The sequence below is a fragment of the Jatropha curcas genome, chromosome 1 (assembly GCF_041381405.1).
Source record: "Jatropha curcas cultivar XTBG-Jc1 chromosome 1, XTBG_Jcur_1.0, whole genome shotgun sequence".
NCBI classification, from domain to species: domain Eukaryota; kingdom Viridiplantae; phylum Streptophyta; class Magnoliopsida; order Malpighiales; family Euphorbiaceae; genus Jatropha; species Jatropha curcas.
Genome location: NC_143151.1, coordinates 2,622,070 through 2,638,545, shown reverse-complemented (window position 1 = coordinate 2,638,545; position 16,476 = coordinate 2,622,070). Strand labels below are relative to the sequence as shown.

At 33.6% G+C, this 16,476-nt stretch overlaps 3 protein-coding genes across 3 annotated transcripts; 1 reads left to right on the top strand and 2 right to left on the bottom strand.

Annotated features, from left to right (window-relative positions):
• Window positions 1-697: 697 nt before the first annotated feature.
• Window positions 698-6,741, top strand: LOC105628253 (U-box domain-containing protein 33). Its single transcript, XM_012209636.4, has 7 exons — window positions 698-1,254; window positions 1,645-1,763; window positions 2,447-2,556; window positions 3,101-3,677; window positions 4,252-4,803; window positions 5,380-6,102; window positions 6,402-6,741. The coding sequence occupies exons 1-7, from the start codon at window positions 987-989 to the stop codon at window positions 6,582-6,584; spliced, it is 2,532 nt and encodes an 843-aa protein (XP_012065026.1). The 5' UTR covers window positions 698-986; the 3' UTR covers window positions 6,585-6,741.
• On the bottom strand, window positions 6,645-8,576 carry LOC105628254 (ENTH/VHS family protein). Its single transcript, XM_089719713.1, has 4 exons — window positions 8,090-8,576; window positions 7,879-8,001; window positions 7,556-7,717; window positions 6,645-7,457 (listed from the first exon to the last, which is right to left on the bottom strand). Exons 1-4 carry the CDS (start codon window positions 8,233-8,235, stop codon window positions 6,887-6,889), a joined length of 1,002 nt encoding a protein of 333 aa, XP_089575839.1. The 5' UTR covers window positions 8,236-8,576; the 3' UTR covers window positions 6,645-6,886.
• A 3,550-nt stretch (window positions 8,577-12,126) lies between these two features.
• Window positions 12,127-15,914, bottom strand: LOC105628255 (putative protein phosphatase 2C 4). Its single transcript, XM_012209638.4, has 4 exons — window positions 14,044-15,914; window positions 13,810-13,923; window positions 12,675-12,939; window positions 12,127-12,567 (listed from the first exon to the last, which is right to left on the bottom strand). Exons 1-4 carry the CDS (start codon window positions 15,688-15,690, stop codon window positions 12,452-12,454), a joined length of 2,142 nt encoding a protein of 713 aa, XP_012065028.1. The 5' UTR covers window positions 15,691-15,914; the 3' UTR covers window positions 12,127-12,451.
• Between the last annotated feature and the right edge of the window lie 562 nt (window positions 15,915-16,476).

Genomic DNA, 16,476 nt, shown 5'->3' with positions numbered 1-16,476 from the left:
CGCAATTTATATAACTTATTTAATAAATATAAACGTCACTAAAAGTTATTTATTCTGAAATCTATTATTTGCAACATAAAATTGATCAATGGCATAAAAATTGTGTTTTAAGGTTTCAAAAATTGTACCATTTGATTATGTGAAGTAAGAATAAGTTATTTCAACTTATCTTAATTTAATTCATAGAAAAAAAATGGTATAGAAGTTTTCTAATCCAATTTATTACAACTTGCTATATAAAAAAATATCATACAAAATTTATTTTTTCTATTAGCTATTTAATGTGTTATAGGATTATGTCATATAAAAATTATTTTTTAATTCGGCTCTTCTTTTTTTTTTTTTTTTTTATGGGTTTTAGTCCTCCCTTGTATAAAAAAAACAATGAATTTTACATTTATCGAATCGTTTAACAATTTTAAGATTGATTTGATAAAAATTTTTAATTTTTCTCAAAAAAATAATTCATAATAAAAATATTTTTTTGAGAATTATAAATTTAATAATCTTCGAGTGAGTATTTAGTTTATCCTTTTATGATTTGCTTTAATTTTTTATTTTAGGGCGAAACCCAATTATTATATTACTAAATTCAAGACTATTATAAAAACTTATTGAAAATAAATCCAATTATTATTATTTTTAACTTATTGTAATAAGTGATATATTTTGAGTTGAGGGTATTGATGCCTCAGAGCATAGCAGAAACTCCGTTTCCTACAGCTTTCATTCAAGATATTCTCTTGTAAGTCAACCTGAGTAAGTCAAGCAGTTCTTTTCCGCGAAACCAAACACTAAATTGAAAATATTAAAAGAAAGGAAAAGAAAATCAATTAATTTGTCACATTAAATTTTCCACAAAATCTCAGTTTTCTGATTGTTCTTCCTCTGTCTTTACCACATACGACTATATTGCAATAAAACAAAACAAACAAACCCATCTTGCCTGTCGCCAATTCAAAGCTGTCATCTTTCTCCCTGTAAGCATGGAGCTTCTCGAACCCGTGCACCCGACCCGTGATTCACTTTCTGGGTTTTCTTCTCCTGGAAGTTTCCGGGTTGGGTATGACCGGGCGAGGAGTTCCCACTTGCCGGGTATTGTGGAAGAAGGTGGTGGTGAGAAAGTGTATGTAGCTGTGGGGAAATCTGTTGAGAAAGCTGTGGATTTGCTTCAATGGAGTATTAAACTCTTTGGGAAGAAACAAATCTGTATTCTTCACGTTCACCAGCCCTCTTCTGTTATACCAACTCTATGTAACTCTCTTTCTCTCTATCTCTCCTCCTTTTCTTCAATGGCCGCCTAATTATGTGTTCTATTTGAATTTGGAAATGCTGGTTGAATTTCTAACTCGTGGAATTTAGCTTTTCTTGTTTTGTCTTTGAATTTATGTTAACTGAAGGATGTTGCTCCATTTGGTTATATGTTAATATAAATACAGAAATTCTCCACAAGAAAATAGAAATGCAGAATTTCCTGGTTAAATTTGTTTTTTGAAGGTTTAAAAATGGCTGTATTTTCTGGTTATTGGAAAAAGTTTAGATTTCTGTTAATTTAAATTTCTTGAGAAAAGAAAAAGTTAAATTAATTAATGTATTTTCCCTAAGTGGTTTCAAGTTCTATTAATTCTTAGATTTTTACTGCAGTGGGAAAACTACCCGCAAGTCAAGCAAATGCTGAAGTAGTTTCAGCACATAGACGGGAGGAAAGGGAATTGACAAAGAAACTTTTAGAGAATTGCTTGGCCATCTGTCACAAAGCCAAGGTTAGTTGTATCCCACATTTCTTGTTGGCCTACGTGATTAGTATGGTTATAAAAAATATGCTGTTTGTTTATTGTAGGGAAATGATATAATTGTCTTGATTTGTGCTTGTCTTATAGATTATTTCAACAGAATTCCTGGAATATATTTTTTCACTTACAAATAATTTATAGCTTTCTGCTTCACAAAGAAAATGAAATCAATACATGGCACATTAGTATCCAACTGATTACTGCTGGATTTGAATCTAGGATGGATAAAGGGGATGGGTTTGGTAGGATTGTGGTCATTGTAGATTACTCACACCTTTTTCATGAAAGGATACTGATGATAATACCATCAGAATGTTAATTTTCGTCCTAACCAGAATTGGATGGAGCAAAAAATCTGTTTATAGTTCAGCTTAGTTTGGGTTTTGGTCTAGTTCCCAATGGTTCTTGTGGAATGGTTGTTCTTTTTAGTAGTCGACAGAGAAGAGATATCTGACGGAATGGTTGTTCTTTTTTAGTAGTTGGCAAGAAGAGTTATCTTATGCATTAACTCTTTTTGCTAGTTTTATTTTCCATGTTTCAGCCTAGTCATCATTACTCATGCAATTCCATATCGAAGACATTAGATTTTTCCAAGACATTTATCTTCTTGATGGATTCATCTACCACTCTCAGGGAACATGGTTACTTTGCAGGTTGAAGCAAGTATCATTACAACTGAATGCGAGCAAGTTCATAAGGGAATAGTAGAATTGATAAATAGACATGGTGCTAGGAAATTAATTATGGGTGCTGTACCAGAAAGGTATGTGGTTTATAAATCTTCTGTACTTTCATTCATACTTCATCTCCATCAAGTAGGCTACTGCTTGAGAATTAAACCTGGACAACATGTATGATTGATCTTTTTCTTCTTCTATGAAGCCAATTTTGTTGCAATGGTGTAACACCTAACCTTTGTTTATAATTGCGTGCTTATCTGTATATCATGCATTAATAGATAATATAAGGTTGCAACACAATGCTCTCTCATGGTCTGATATTTTTTCCTTAGATAAGACTCTGTTTATTACTTGACTGTTCAAGTTGGCTTTGGTGTTGTTTTGATATGTAAATAAAAAGGAATTGGATATCTAAATAATGCATGTCTTCTTAAGCAAAATTTGTCCAGCAGACTAGCATCTTCTGTATAACCTTAGTTTTTCTGTTACTATAATAGATACAATCTACATTAGGTTCTGCTGATGGTTCTGTTCTGGTTTAATGTAGAGATATTGTAGAGTTTTATTTGTTTGTTTTACTTATTTATCTGTGTTTTTGTTGTGTGAAATACTAATTTCCCAATACAGTTGCATGAAGGTGAAGAAGAGCAACAATAAAGCGAATAGTGTAGCCAAAGATGCTCCACTATTCTGTGAAATATGGTTTATCAACAAAGGGAAACATGTGTGGACAAGAGAAGCTTGTGAAAGGCCAAGTCTTTTGCCACCATCTGATCACTCGCTGGGTGCAAGTAACGAAACTTTAAGGTCTAAATCTTTGCGGTATAGTAAGAGCATATTGCCATTTGACCCAGAATATCATCGATCTAGTTCAACAGCAGGTGTAAGTTGTGCTCGAATTAGTGGTTGGGTACAAAGTGAGTCAACCTGTCCAGAAGAGCCAATATTGCATGCTAGATCAAGTTCTGCTAATACATGTTTTCCCCGCTCTATCCAGAATTCATTTGGTACTATAAGTAGTAGCTCTGGGACTTCCACAGAAAGAAGGGTGTCTTTAGATTCTGATTCAAAGGTTGAGGAAGATCACTTATATTGTCAGCTTGCAGAATTAAGGATAGAAGCAGAAGCATCAAGGAAAAAAGCATTTGAAGAGCTACTGAGGCGTAAAAAATTGGAATCCCAAATTTTGCAAGTTATCAGCAAGGTAAAACATGATTTCAGCATCACACTTTTATTTCAAGGACTTGCTCAAAGCATCTACTATGATGACAATAACGGTGTCCATTTCACTTTTCGTGCCTTGTACTTTCAGAATTTTCAGAAGAATAAGTTTTAATGTTTTATGCTTTCTGAGTTTGTCGGTATTATTAGGGTCTGGACATTGCATATCTACATAGGATTTAACTTTAGGGGACGAAAAGAGGGGAGGAAAAGAAAAAGAACACTTGGAACATCAGCATGCTTTTGATGTAGAGTTTCAATTTTATTTTTCCATGTTTTCTGTCAATTGGTGAAAGCATTCCTTAAAAGTACGAGTTATGAGATATTCGCATTCTTTTTCTGTCTGCATGCCTCTATTCTTGCATTTCACAATTAGCTTCAGCAAGTTTTGTACATATTTATTTGAATTTGTTAAGTTTAGGGATCTTACTTCCTAGTTGGAGATTTGAGACATATTTAGTGATCATGCCAATATGTTTTTCCAATTATGTCTTATAGTTGACTTTTAGATATCTTGTTTATCTATCTTCAGAAGTCTGATTCCTAGTTCTCTTCAGGTCAAAGCCTTCGATTCTGCATATGCAAATGAAGTTAAACGTGGAGTAGAAGCTGAAGATGCACTGAGGAATATAATAGAGGAAGAAGAAAAACTCTTAAATGAGAAAGAAGAAATAACTAAAGAGTTACAAAGGACTATGAGAAATGTTGCTCTTCTAGACAATCGTGCACAGGAAGCAAACCGTAGACAGGATGAAGCTGCTGGAGAATTGAAACTTATTCAAACTTCCATTGCATCTCTACGACAGGAAAAGCAGAGAATCCGACGGCAGAAAATGGAAGCTGTGCATTGGCTTGAGCGTTGGAAAAACCGTGGGCATGTTGCAGCTCCAAACTGTAATGAGTTTCTTGGTTTAGTTGAAGAGTTGCCTGAGTTGGCAGAATTTTCATTATCTGATTTACAAACTGCGACATGCAATTTCTCTGAAACCTTCAAACTCAGGCAGGGAGGATATGGTTGCATTTACAAGGGTGAAATGTTGGGTAGAACTGTTGCTATAAAGAAGCTGCATCCACATAACACGCAAGGCCAATCAGAGTTTCAAAAGGAGGTTAGCTGCTCTCTCTCTCTCTCTGTCTAATATCATAATGATGGTTAAGAGTTTGAGGTTTCCTCGCATGATTGGGGAAGAAAACATTGCCATAGATTTTTGTATCTTTCAACTGCTTGTTGGACCCTGTAGTTTGTACCTATTTACTATCTTGTGAATTGCTTGTATGCCTGACAGTTACAGCATTACTCGTAGGTCTTTGCTTTGCAAAGACTTAAAAAATTCACCTGTCAGTGTCACCCTTTAGTTCGTCAACATGCAGGCCTTGAGTGTCCCCGAACATTTGACTATGATTTGGACATGAGCTTTTAATTTACATTTATTGATTACTGAAAGAACCTTCAAAACTTCTGTGCACAAGATTAGATTAGCAACATATGCTAGTATCTAGGTTTCCTTGACTTTTTAGGGTAATTGAAGTATGCATGGAAAACTTCAAATAGAAATTGTGTATTGTGATATTGACATTACTTCAGAGTGCAACTGGCCTGGTGAAAAACATATTGCTTTCAATGGATGTCCTACTTCCTCTTATCTGTAATAATAAATCTGGAGGAACCTTATTTGTTTATGCAGGTCCAAGTTCTTGGTAAATTACAACACCCTCATTTAGTGACTGTACTTGGTGCGTGCTCAGAAGCAGGGTCTCTTGTATATGAGTACTTGCCCAATGGAAGCCTTCATGACGGCCTATTTAGGAGAAGCAGCATTTCGCCCTTGACATGGAAGGTGCGAGCACGGATCATAGCTGAAGTCTCAAGTGCACTTTGCTTCTTGCACTCTTCTAAACCTGAAAAGATTGTCCATGGTGATCTAAAACCACAAAATATCCTACTTGATTCTGAACTGAGCTGCAAAATATGCGAGTTTGGAATGTCCAGGCTGGTAACAGATGATACGCTTTATTCGCCAAGTTTTCGCAGAGGCACTGAGCCAAAGAGTGCTTTTCCATACACAGATCCAGAGTTCCATAGAGTTGGTGTTCTAACAACCAAGTCCGATGTCTATTCCTTTGGAGTGATCATTCTACAGCTACTCACTGGAAGACCTCCTGTTGGGTTGGTAGGTGAGGTGCGTAGAATGATGTCATGCGGGAAATTAGCCTCAATTTTGGATCCTGCAGCAGGAGAATGGCCAACTTTTGTGTCAAGAAGATTGGTAGACTTGGGGCTACAGTTCTGTGAATTGAGCAGCAGGGAGAGACCTGAGTTGACACCTGCTCTGGTTCGGGAATTGGAGCAGTTGCATGTGTCAGAAGAGCGACCAGTGCCATCATTCTTCTTGTGCCCCATTCTTCAGGTAGGTAGATGACGTAAATGCTTCTTCAAAAAAAAGTTGATAACAATTTGACTATACTGTATCTACACACGGCAGAGGCACACACAATAAAATATGCAGATACCCTTCTTCCGGCCCTGCATGATTTTATCATTTTCTGGTCGACTATAAGCATAAGCCTTGTATGGTTGACTTAGATTCTTAAATTTGTTTTGGTGATGAACTTATTACGCCCAGCCCAGGTGCCTGGTCATCTTTGCCTGGGATGGAGTTGTTACATTCTGCACCTTGTGGCTTACGCATTTAATGAATTTTTTCAGGAAATAATGCATGATCCTCAAGTGGCAGCTGATGGATTCACCTATGAGGGTGAAGCCTTGCGCGGATGGTTGGAAAATGGCCATGAAACATCTCCAATGACTAATTTGAAGCTGAGTCACTTGAATCTTACTCCCAACCATGCGCTCCGTCTCGCAATTCAGGACTGGCTTTGCAAATCTTAACAAATCCAAATTGATTCATGTATATGTATGTATTACATTGTTGTTAATCATGTATGTATAGATATGAATTCAAGCCATCTCTGCTTAATCTTTGTATATAAAACAAACTACAGGAAGTGGCTTTTCTACCACGTTATGTAAAAGTTCATGAATACAAGCCTTGTCTTAGTATACATTAGGACAATAAGACAACATTATCAAACCTGCAACATAAAATGACAGCAACAACAAATCTTAGCCACTGATAAGATATTTCTGGAAATTTTGCAGATGCAATATCTGCTACAACAAAATCTCAAACCCTAACATCCTTGCAGGATTCCTTCTCTCAGTGGAAGGAGAGAAGCGACTGTTTCCTTCTCGGTACCACTAAATGGGTGATCTTCTTCTACAATCTGTACTTCATCTCTCTTGTCATCTAACAGTGGATTATCATCCTCTCCAGAGATATTCCAGTTATGTAACTCTTCCTTTTTAGGAGCCATATTTTCTTTGAAACTTGTTTCTGTTCTCTCAAGCATCCAGTCATTACTGAAACTATTAGCAGATTTGGAGTTCTGCATTCTTTTGCCCTGCTCGGAAGTGGCATCAACAGATGTATCATTTTTCTGTATCAAATTTTCTTGATTTGAAAGCGATAATTCATTTTCTTGAGAATCTTGACTGTTAAACTGAGAATTGCTTCTTGCAAACGTTCCGTGTGAAGATGATTCTTGAAGAATTCCTTGTGATCTCTGGCAAAAGCTACCAAATCCTTGAATTCCTCTGGTCAACTTTCTTGCTCTCTCCCTTTCTTCTTTTAACAAAACTTCTTTCTGAAGCAGTTTTAATATTCTTTCTGATTTCTTTCTAACAATAAGCCCCCAATTGAATCTGCAGACCAAATTTTCTTATCTTGTCATAATTTAAATATCCAAGAACTATCAATACAGAATAAAAGAAAAAAAATTCAAAAAATGAAAATCACAAACCCTTTTTCATCTATGTATTGAAAGCCTTCCATTTCTTTAATAACCTCTACATCATTCTGAAACTCCCCAGCTACACTTTCAGGTCCATGAGTCAACAAGTGTTCAAGCACAATTAGTGAATTGTAAGAAACCCTCCATTTCTTTCTTTCAAATCTTAAAAACCTAATCGAAAGAAAAGAAAAAATCATACACAAATAATTACATATCAAAAACCAATTTAACTTTGGCTCAGTGCTATTCTTGAATTTTGATTTTCTGAATTTGAACCTAGTGGAAGTTTAATAACAAAATAACAACAACAATAATTAATAAAAACTTCAAACCTCTTGTGTAGAATCTCAACAATTCTCCAATAATCATCAACTTCAAAAGCAGCTCTTGAAATAGATCCAAGAGTTCGTGAGTCTGGTGCCCATGGATTTCCATTTGTAGCTTCCTCAGTCAATCTTTTAAAATATTCAAGCAAAACCCATAAAAATTCAATCCAAGTTCAAAATATAAACTTAATTTGTCAGAACCATAAAATAAACTTACAGTTCTGCAGGTGTAACATCTGTTAGAGCCAATCTTGCACTCTTGATCTTTTCTTTAAAGAAAAAAGAAGCTTGTTTCTTGAACTCGTAGAAAGAAGGTGTACCCATGTTGCTGCTATTGCTATTGTCTTTGCTCAAGATAGACATTTTAGTTTGAAACTATTACAAGATTTAGAAAAAAGAAAAGAAAATTACTAATTAGTTTTCAGATTTTTCAAGAAGGTAAGCAGAAAGATTAGCCTAACCAATCAATAAAGAAAATGTGTGCTATAACCTACTACACTCTACCAAATAGTAATCAAGAAAATAAGAAAAAGAAAATTAGAGATCATAAATGGGGAGAAAGATTCAAACAAAGATTTAAATAATGAATAAAAGAATGTTTATAAGTAACAGAGTGACAATGGTGAGAGCGATGAATTCAAGAAAGACAATAAATGGGAAAGATTAGTTTCTTTTCTTTATTTGTTTTTGCATTTTAAAGAATGGATGCGAAGTCAACATCTGTACAGTCTCTAGAAGGGCTATATAAGTGCCGGTTCTAACTTCTTAAGTTTGAATTTGAATTTTTCTTTTCCTTTTTACAGTATAGTTTTTGCTACTGCCAGTCTTGGGAGATCCTGTGGGAAATTACATACAAGGAGCGCCAAGTTTGGCTTGTTTTGATCATTTGATGCCTTGTCTCCGCTCCCAACATTTTTTATAAAATACGATAAAAAAAAGATTAGATGGTAACCTAAAAGAGTTGGACATCTATGGTAGTAAAATCCTTCTAGAAAATCCCCAAATAATATTTTTTTTTTCATGAAAAGAGCATAAAATTTAAGATATTATAAAAATTTTCGTAAAAAAATATATAGATGAATTTATATATGTGATCGATTAAATTATTTTTTTGAAATGTCACCAATTAAAATTTAACAAAAGTAATAATAAAATGAACTGAGTGTAATTGGTATTCAAAGTCTTTGTTTCATTTTTGAAAAAGATTTGGCAAAGTTCAACCAAAACGTCAAACACATAGCTACGTGGGTGCAAATATTCCAGCTTTTAGGTTTTTGAAAATCTCGACATTGAGAACTTTGACGTAGGTGGATTATAAATTGTAAAAGCATCACTCTTCATTTGAAAAATATTTTACAAAAATGTGGTATTATTCTTATTTTTTAACTTAAGTTATTTAATGTAGTAAATTGTGAAATTATATTTATTAAATATTTTAATGTATTAAGCATTTATATATATTTTTAAAAAAATTTATTTAAAATATTAAGAATTGCATATTTGTATGCTTATTAAATAATTAAAAATATAAAAATTTATGGTTAATAATTTTGATTTTATAAATTTAAGTGTTTAATATAACAATTTTATAGATCGAAATGTTTAATATATCAAATTAAAAATTAAGAACATCTAAACGTTTCAAATAAAAATATAATATATTTTTATATTCGGAAATTTTTTTAATTCTATGGGAACTTATCGATTCTTGCCTAAGATACTTGGCTTACAATTAAATTTTTTCTAAAGTTTAAATCTCTGCCTTAAAAATATATATATGGGCTTGGTGCTATGGCTGGTCAAAAGGGCCTCGCACACTTTTTACTAAAACCATGTCCAAAAAAGAGTGAGAGATGAAAATTAGGACATGCATTATGGGGAAATTAATTTACCTACTGCTAGGGGTGTAATTTCGTACGTATGGAATCAAATAACCCTCCTTTCAATTTCGTTTTTGAAATTTGAAATTGTATTATGTTCCATTCCAAATATTTTTTGGAATTTAAAATTTTATTTTATACCATTTCATTGAAATTTGGTAGTTCCAAATTTTTTAACCAAATACAAATCTAATACATTATGACATTTTTTAATATATAAATTTTTAAATTTAACAAGGAATTATCACCATATTTTTATATATAAATACTAAAATAACAATTAATTTGTAAAATAATAAATTAATATCACATATAATTAAAAATCAAAATATTTAGTCTTACATGTTTATAGATAGTAGATATATTTCACCCTTAATATTTAATAATTCAATTCATATAATTAACAATTTAATAATAATAATAATAATATAAAATCAACAAAAGATAATACCATTCGTATTAGGATGTATCGGTACGTAGTCACCAAATCCATTAAAAAGTGCTAAATCAATAAAAATATATATATTATGAGTCTAAGTATATAAACATTATCAGTATATTCATAATAGGTTGGTGCAAATTTAATGTTATTGGATCTTCTCTAGGCAAGCTCGGCGCAGCAGCTGTGGGAGGTGTTTTAAGAAACAATATTGGTCATGTTGTTTGTATTTTCTACCGGTTAGTCGGGGTTCTAGATTCTAATGAGATTGAATTTATTGCTATTTTCACAACAGTTGAGATGTTTTGGAATTCAGATTTTAAAATATTTTCATTGATCATGAAATTTTATTTTAAAAATGCTTTTTGTTGGATAATTCAAAAAAAAAAAAATAAAAGGCCATGACAATGTGAGAATGAACAAATTATTTTGCAGATTAATGTAATAAAAATTTGTTCATGTTGAAAGAAGTAGAAATCATTGTTCTATTGGCGAAAAAAGGTATTCGCGCTGAATTTCCATTTTTGGTATGGTTTTAATTGACGGGATGTTTGGATTTATATTGGTTTTTTATTTTCATTTTACTCTTTTCTAATTTTCATCTCTTACTTCAATAGATGTTCTCTAGTTTTCTTATTAATTTTGAACATTAGATTCTTTAAATGTATCGAGAAAAACCTGTTGGATTGGTTTAATTTCGCTCTATTTTGATAAATTTTAATAAAATTATTTGATTACTGATAAAAAAAACTTAATCAGAAATTTTTTTCTCACCTATCAAATAAGGAATTGAAAGGAGACAGTGAATTAAAATTATTAGTTCATGTTATAAATGATACCCTCCGCACCTTCTTCACTAAGTGCAGTCTGCAAAACATTTACTACCATCAATTTGTGGAAGTGGTTAGAAGTTGGGGCAGATTTATGATTAAAGTAACAGTCACAGTCAGTCACAGTCAGTCATTTACCCTTTATAGGATCTTCACGTTGCAGGGCACTTATTTTGACAAAAAGACATTGTACTAATAAAGTGTTACTAATAGTACTAGTATTCTTTGATTGACCTTTTTGAGTTTAATGCTAATGCTCTTTCATGTCAGGTTTTTATTTCAAGAAAGAAAAAGGCTGTAATGGGTTTCTTTGACTTTGGTTCTAGGTAAGTGGGAGCCTATTTATGACTGCACCTTACTCCAATAAATGCACGGTCAATACCCTTTTTGATGCACGCTAATTCACCAAGAAACAGTTGATGTTAGTAACTTAGCCATTGAATTACTAATCAAATGCCAAGCTCAATAATTCTTGGATTGGAAAGAAAAAAATTAATGGGTAACAATTGTAAAAAAAAATTGATTTAAAAGCTGAAGTGTTTAACCTTTTGTATATTTTATACAAAATAAAAATTAAATTACTAAATACTACAATTAATAAAAATAGAATTTTGATTTGATCAAAATATTAAATCGTAGTTCAAAAGTTACCGTCGAATAAAGATAATATTAAAATTTGCGGTGATTGTGTACCAAATCAATGAGCCAGGAAAGAGGCTTAAACGAACCCATTTGGTTATATTTTTTCAGGTATTGTCTACCAAAAGGAAAAAAAAATGAAGAAACATGTTGCCATTGGAACTAGAGGTACACGTCTTAAGTGATCATGAGCTTTTAGGCAACCAATGTATCTTTATTAAACTGAAAAGGAGAAAGCCAACATAAACAAAAATGAGACCTGTGTTATTCCCACATAGCACAATATCAATATGCCCAAAAAAGTGTTTATTAATAAAGATAATAAAAAGATTAAAGATGCAGATGCTAAGATAGCTATTGTTGCCAACCCCATAAGAGACTAATGTACAAATTAAAAGGAAAAAAAAAAAAAAAAGAAGAAGAAGAAGAAGAAAGGCAATCCCTAAAGTGAAAAGTAGAGATAGTATGGAACAAAACCCTTTTCAAAAGGAATGCCGTTTATTAGTAGAAAATTACAATTTTCTATGACAGTTTATATATATATATAATCATCAAGAAGAACCTACTGCTTTTACAACTTTACACTCCTCATCACCCACTACATTGCACAACTAAGTTCCTAAAACACTCATTTCATGGAAACTTAATTGTTGTTACAGAGGTGACAAGGAAAAAAAAGAAAGAAAGAAAGAAAGAAAGAAAGAACGAGACAAAATGGCAAAAAGGAAATGCCTGATTTTTCCGCCTCCTTGCAGATGTCTATATTTCTTCTATCTGTGGTTTTTCTCTACTTATACACATGATCTCCATATTCTTCCCTCTAAAGAAATAACGATTATTGAAATATCATCATGGTATCTCCTTCGATCACCCTGTGGTATTTCGAGCAATTCATGAAAGTCCATACCTGCAATGCATTATTATACCGAGATCAATACAGTAATTTTTCTAGATATTTTATATCTTAAAAAAAAAAAGAAAAGACAAGCTTTCTTATTGATATTTAAGTAATACCAGCTTTCTTGGCTGCTCGGAATAGCACCTCCTCAACCAGATGCTGTGCTGGATCACCTTCAGGTTGTAAGGAGATGAAAAGCTCAACCTCATTGACAGCTTCTTCGTTTGTTAGGTACTGATAAAGCCCATCAGAGGAAAGTATCAAAAACCTGTCTTTAGGGCCTAATCTATGGTGGCGGAGATTCGGTAAACAATTTATATACGGGGAATTGCCAATGTAGTCAATTCTGAACATTTCTAGAAGTGCATTGTTCCACTTAGGCTGCATATTAGAAATCAAGCATAAGATAGAAGAAATTTGCAGACTTAATTGAAAAAAGAGCAGAAAGAAACACACATTTGCACAAATGCTCTGCCCTCCTTGATAATGGAAGTGAAATTAACCATTTGCTTATTGTACATAAAGTTTTCAGGACCACACTTACTTCGATAGAAAATATACAAACTTCAAAATTACTAATGTACGTGGTGCTTTATGTAAAAGTTCACTTACAAAATATTGCCTATCATTTTATTTTGCTTTTGCCAAGAACAGTAAATTATAATAATCTCCAATTGAAATTGCTTCTCTTTTTCCCCCATCAATCCACTCCTTTAATCACTCCTATTGCTATTTCTAAATCAACCAATCAAGTTTCTTTTTTTTTTTTTTTTTCTTTTCCCATTCTGCCAGAAATTGGTTATAAGCTACATTATATTGTTGTACAATATTTCAACCCGGCACACATTTTCTTGCTCAGATAGTCAGATAAAGGGTTATAAGTTGCTGAACAATAGTTAAATTTTCAGTTTTGTTTGGTACGAATGAATTCTACAAAAGTTTTGAAGTTCACTTAAATTTCATATTTTCATATTTGGTGAGAATGTTCATTTCTCTCTATTGAATTTAATTTATGGGATTCAACATAACTTAACAAAATTACATAATCTGTAAGCTAATTCATTTGAAGTTCATTTATACCAAGCAAGGGGGTTAAAATCATGACCGAAGATTATCATATGATCTTCATGCTGTATCAACAGAACTCCCAAATTAATTTTTGAACTTTTTCCAAACAATACACAAGACTGCGTTTTTAGCTTCTAACAAAAAACAATCAAGAGCTGGAGAGTTTAGGCTGGATAAAATTACCTGCTTAAGAAAACCTGCACCGAAAGCCCTAGTGACCTTCAATGAACCTTTGACACGGTCATTCAACACAGGACAAACATCATCCGGATGTTCACTCTTTATTCTTTGAATTTCCTGAAAAAATACAACCAAATAAGGCTCAAATCACTAGAACAAATAAAAAAGCAGCTCTAATGTCAAAAAATTTTCAAGCATAGATTTTTTTTCACCAAAAAACCACAAACTAGTTTATACCTCTTCCACGCTCGTGCTATGATCAACAGTAAGTTGCAAGGCATTCAAAGTTGGAATTGAATTTGATCTTTCACATTCATAAGCTTCAAGATCATGTAAAGTTTCCTCATTTATCCTCTCCAAATCCTGCCTACTCTTCCCTAACCAGTAATCAGGCTCTGCTTTTTGCCCTAATACTGCTCTACTATCACCCACATTCATGACATACACATCTTCTCCCTTCATTAACATTACAAGCACACAAGAACCCATCAAAGACAATTCTGGATTCTCCATTAACATTTTATCAGCAATATCCAAGTACGACTCCTCTGTTTTTTTCAAAGCCTGAGACAGAGCTTTTAGTACATCTGTATGATTTATAGCTCCATTATCCGACCTGGATCGATTCAATTGCTCTTTTAATCTCTTATCAAGCTCTATTCTTTCCCTATCCCATTCACACTTCCATCTCATTTGATTCTCTTCCCATTTCTTTGCAATTCCTCTATATTTCCCTCCCTTTTTTCTCTTACAACTCGAATCAAAACTCGAGTCCTGGCTTGAACATCCATCATTTCCGCAAGTTCTATCACTTTCACTAGTTTGTAAACCATTTTCCAATGTTGAAATTGGATTAGCATCAGCCAATCGAACAGGGGAGGATACAGGGGCAGAGATTTTAGCAGATTCAAATTTATCATCCCATAACAATCCTTTAAGCTCTTTATGCACAGCAGAGTAAAGATTAGTGGAGAGGAAATCAGTAGCATCTGGACCATTAAATCCATCATAAATTCCAACAAAAACCCAACCATGTTCTTCTGATACAACTACATGTACACGATCCTCCCCTGCTTTTCCTTGTGCCCAATGAAGATTTTGGCTCTCAAAACTATCATCATCTTCTAAACTACCATCATGACTCAAAGTATTAATGCTACTTACAGTCAAATTCTCGTTATGTTGCTTTTCTGGATTCACTAACCAATCTGGTTCTTTAAGAACTCCGCCTTTTATAGGTGCCACGATTGAATTCTGCCCTCGATACAGTGTTTTCGATATTGCTCTTTGCAATACCCGAATCAGTGACCTCTTTGCCGATCTGCGTCGAAAAGCGAAACCGCCATGAGAGAAGCTTCTTTGAAACTGATCAGAACTACCTTTCTCAAGCGGACCCGAGAATAACCCACGATCCAATGGACCCGACATAAATCCTCCCTCAATTGGACCAGATAGGAACCCTCTTTCTAGCAAAGGACCCGAACCCGGAACCATACCCGTACTCCCTGTCAAAGGACCCGAATTAATTGAACCGACAAGATTTCTCGGAATTGGTTGAAGAGGAATCGACGCAAAAGAAGTAGAGCTTTCAAAAGCTGCAGCTCTGTCAATAGTATTATACACATAAGGATCTATAAACGCCGTGGACAGAGGCGTTGATGTGTTGGCGCTGACGGAGGCACCAGAGATAGTCCGGAACGTGGTGGTTTCTTCTGAATGGACTTTAGAAGAGGAGAGACGGGTCGGGTCTGGGCGAACATAACAAAAAGAGTGACCCAGGCCTTCATCCAGTGGGTCGGACAAGAACACCGATATATCTTGTCGCCGGCGAGCCTCTCCAGCTCCAGTGAAACAGACTGTAAGCTTACCAAACCCATTACCCATTGAAAATAAAAGAAGATAAAAGAGAAAAGCTAATTTTTTTATATTTGGGTATTCACTAAAATCACTTCCAGTAATGTTTCATGGCCAAGTAGAGAGGTAGAGAGATAGAGAGAAAAGGAGGCTGAAGAGAAGAAGAAGAAGAAGAAGAGGAGGAGGTGAAGTACAGAGAGAGAGAGAGAGAGAGAGGAGGCGTTGACTTTTGGGGTAGGGGAGGTTTGAAATTAGAAATAGTTATGTTTTTTTTAGTGATTTTATTTTTTGTTTTTAAAAGAAAAAAACAAAAAGGAATTTGAAAAAAAAATAAAAATAAGAATTGGAGTTTGCTTTGTGTGTGTGGCGTTGACTATAGTTGAGAGCTTTGATTATGAGTTTACATTAGTGGAGTTATTAATCGAATTGCATTATTAGCGCGTATGTTACACATATTTTTTTTTTATTTTCTAATTGTTTTTTAAAGTATTGCGATAGGAAAGATGTTTGGTTTTAGGACCACAAACAATGGATGTGAAATGGAACAACAAACATTTTCTGCTCAACCCTTTGAGTTTGGGTAGAGTGGCGGTTCGAATTCCCTTCAGTCATTTTATGAACATACCAATCTAATTTTATATATTTTTTTTTTGAATCTGCAATTTAGTTCTTACATATTGTAATAAGTAATTCTTCTTCTCTTCAATATAAATATTATAAATATTATGTCGCTGAACAATGTAAATGATAGAGGTAATGCTTTGAATTTAGTCAAAATACTAAAAGCAATATTAAAAGTTATTGCCGAACAAAATC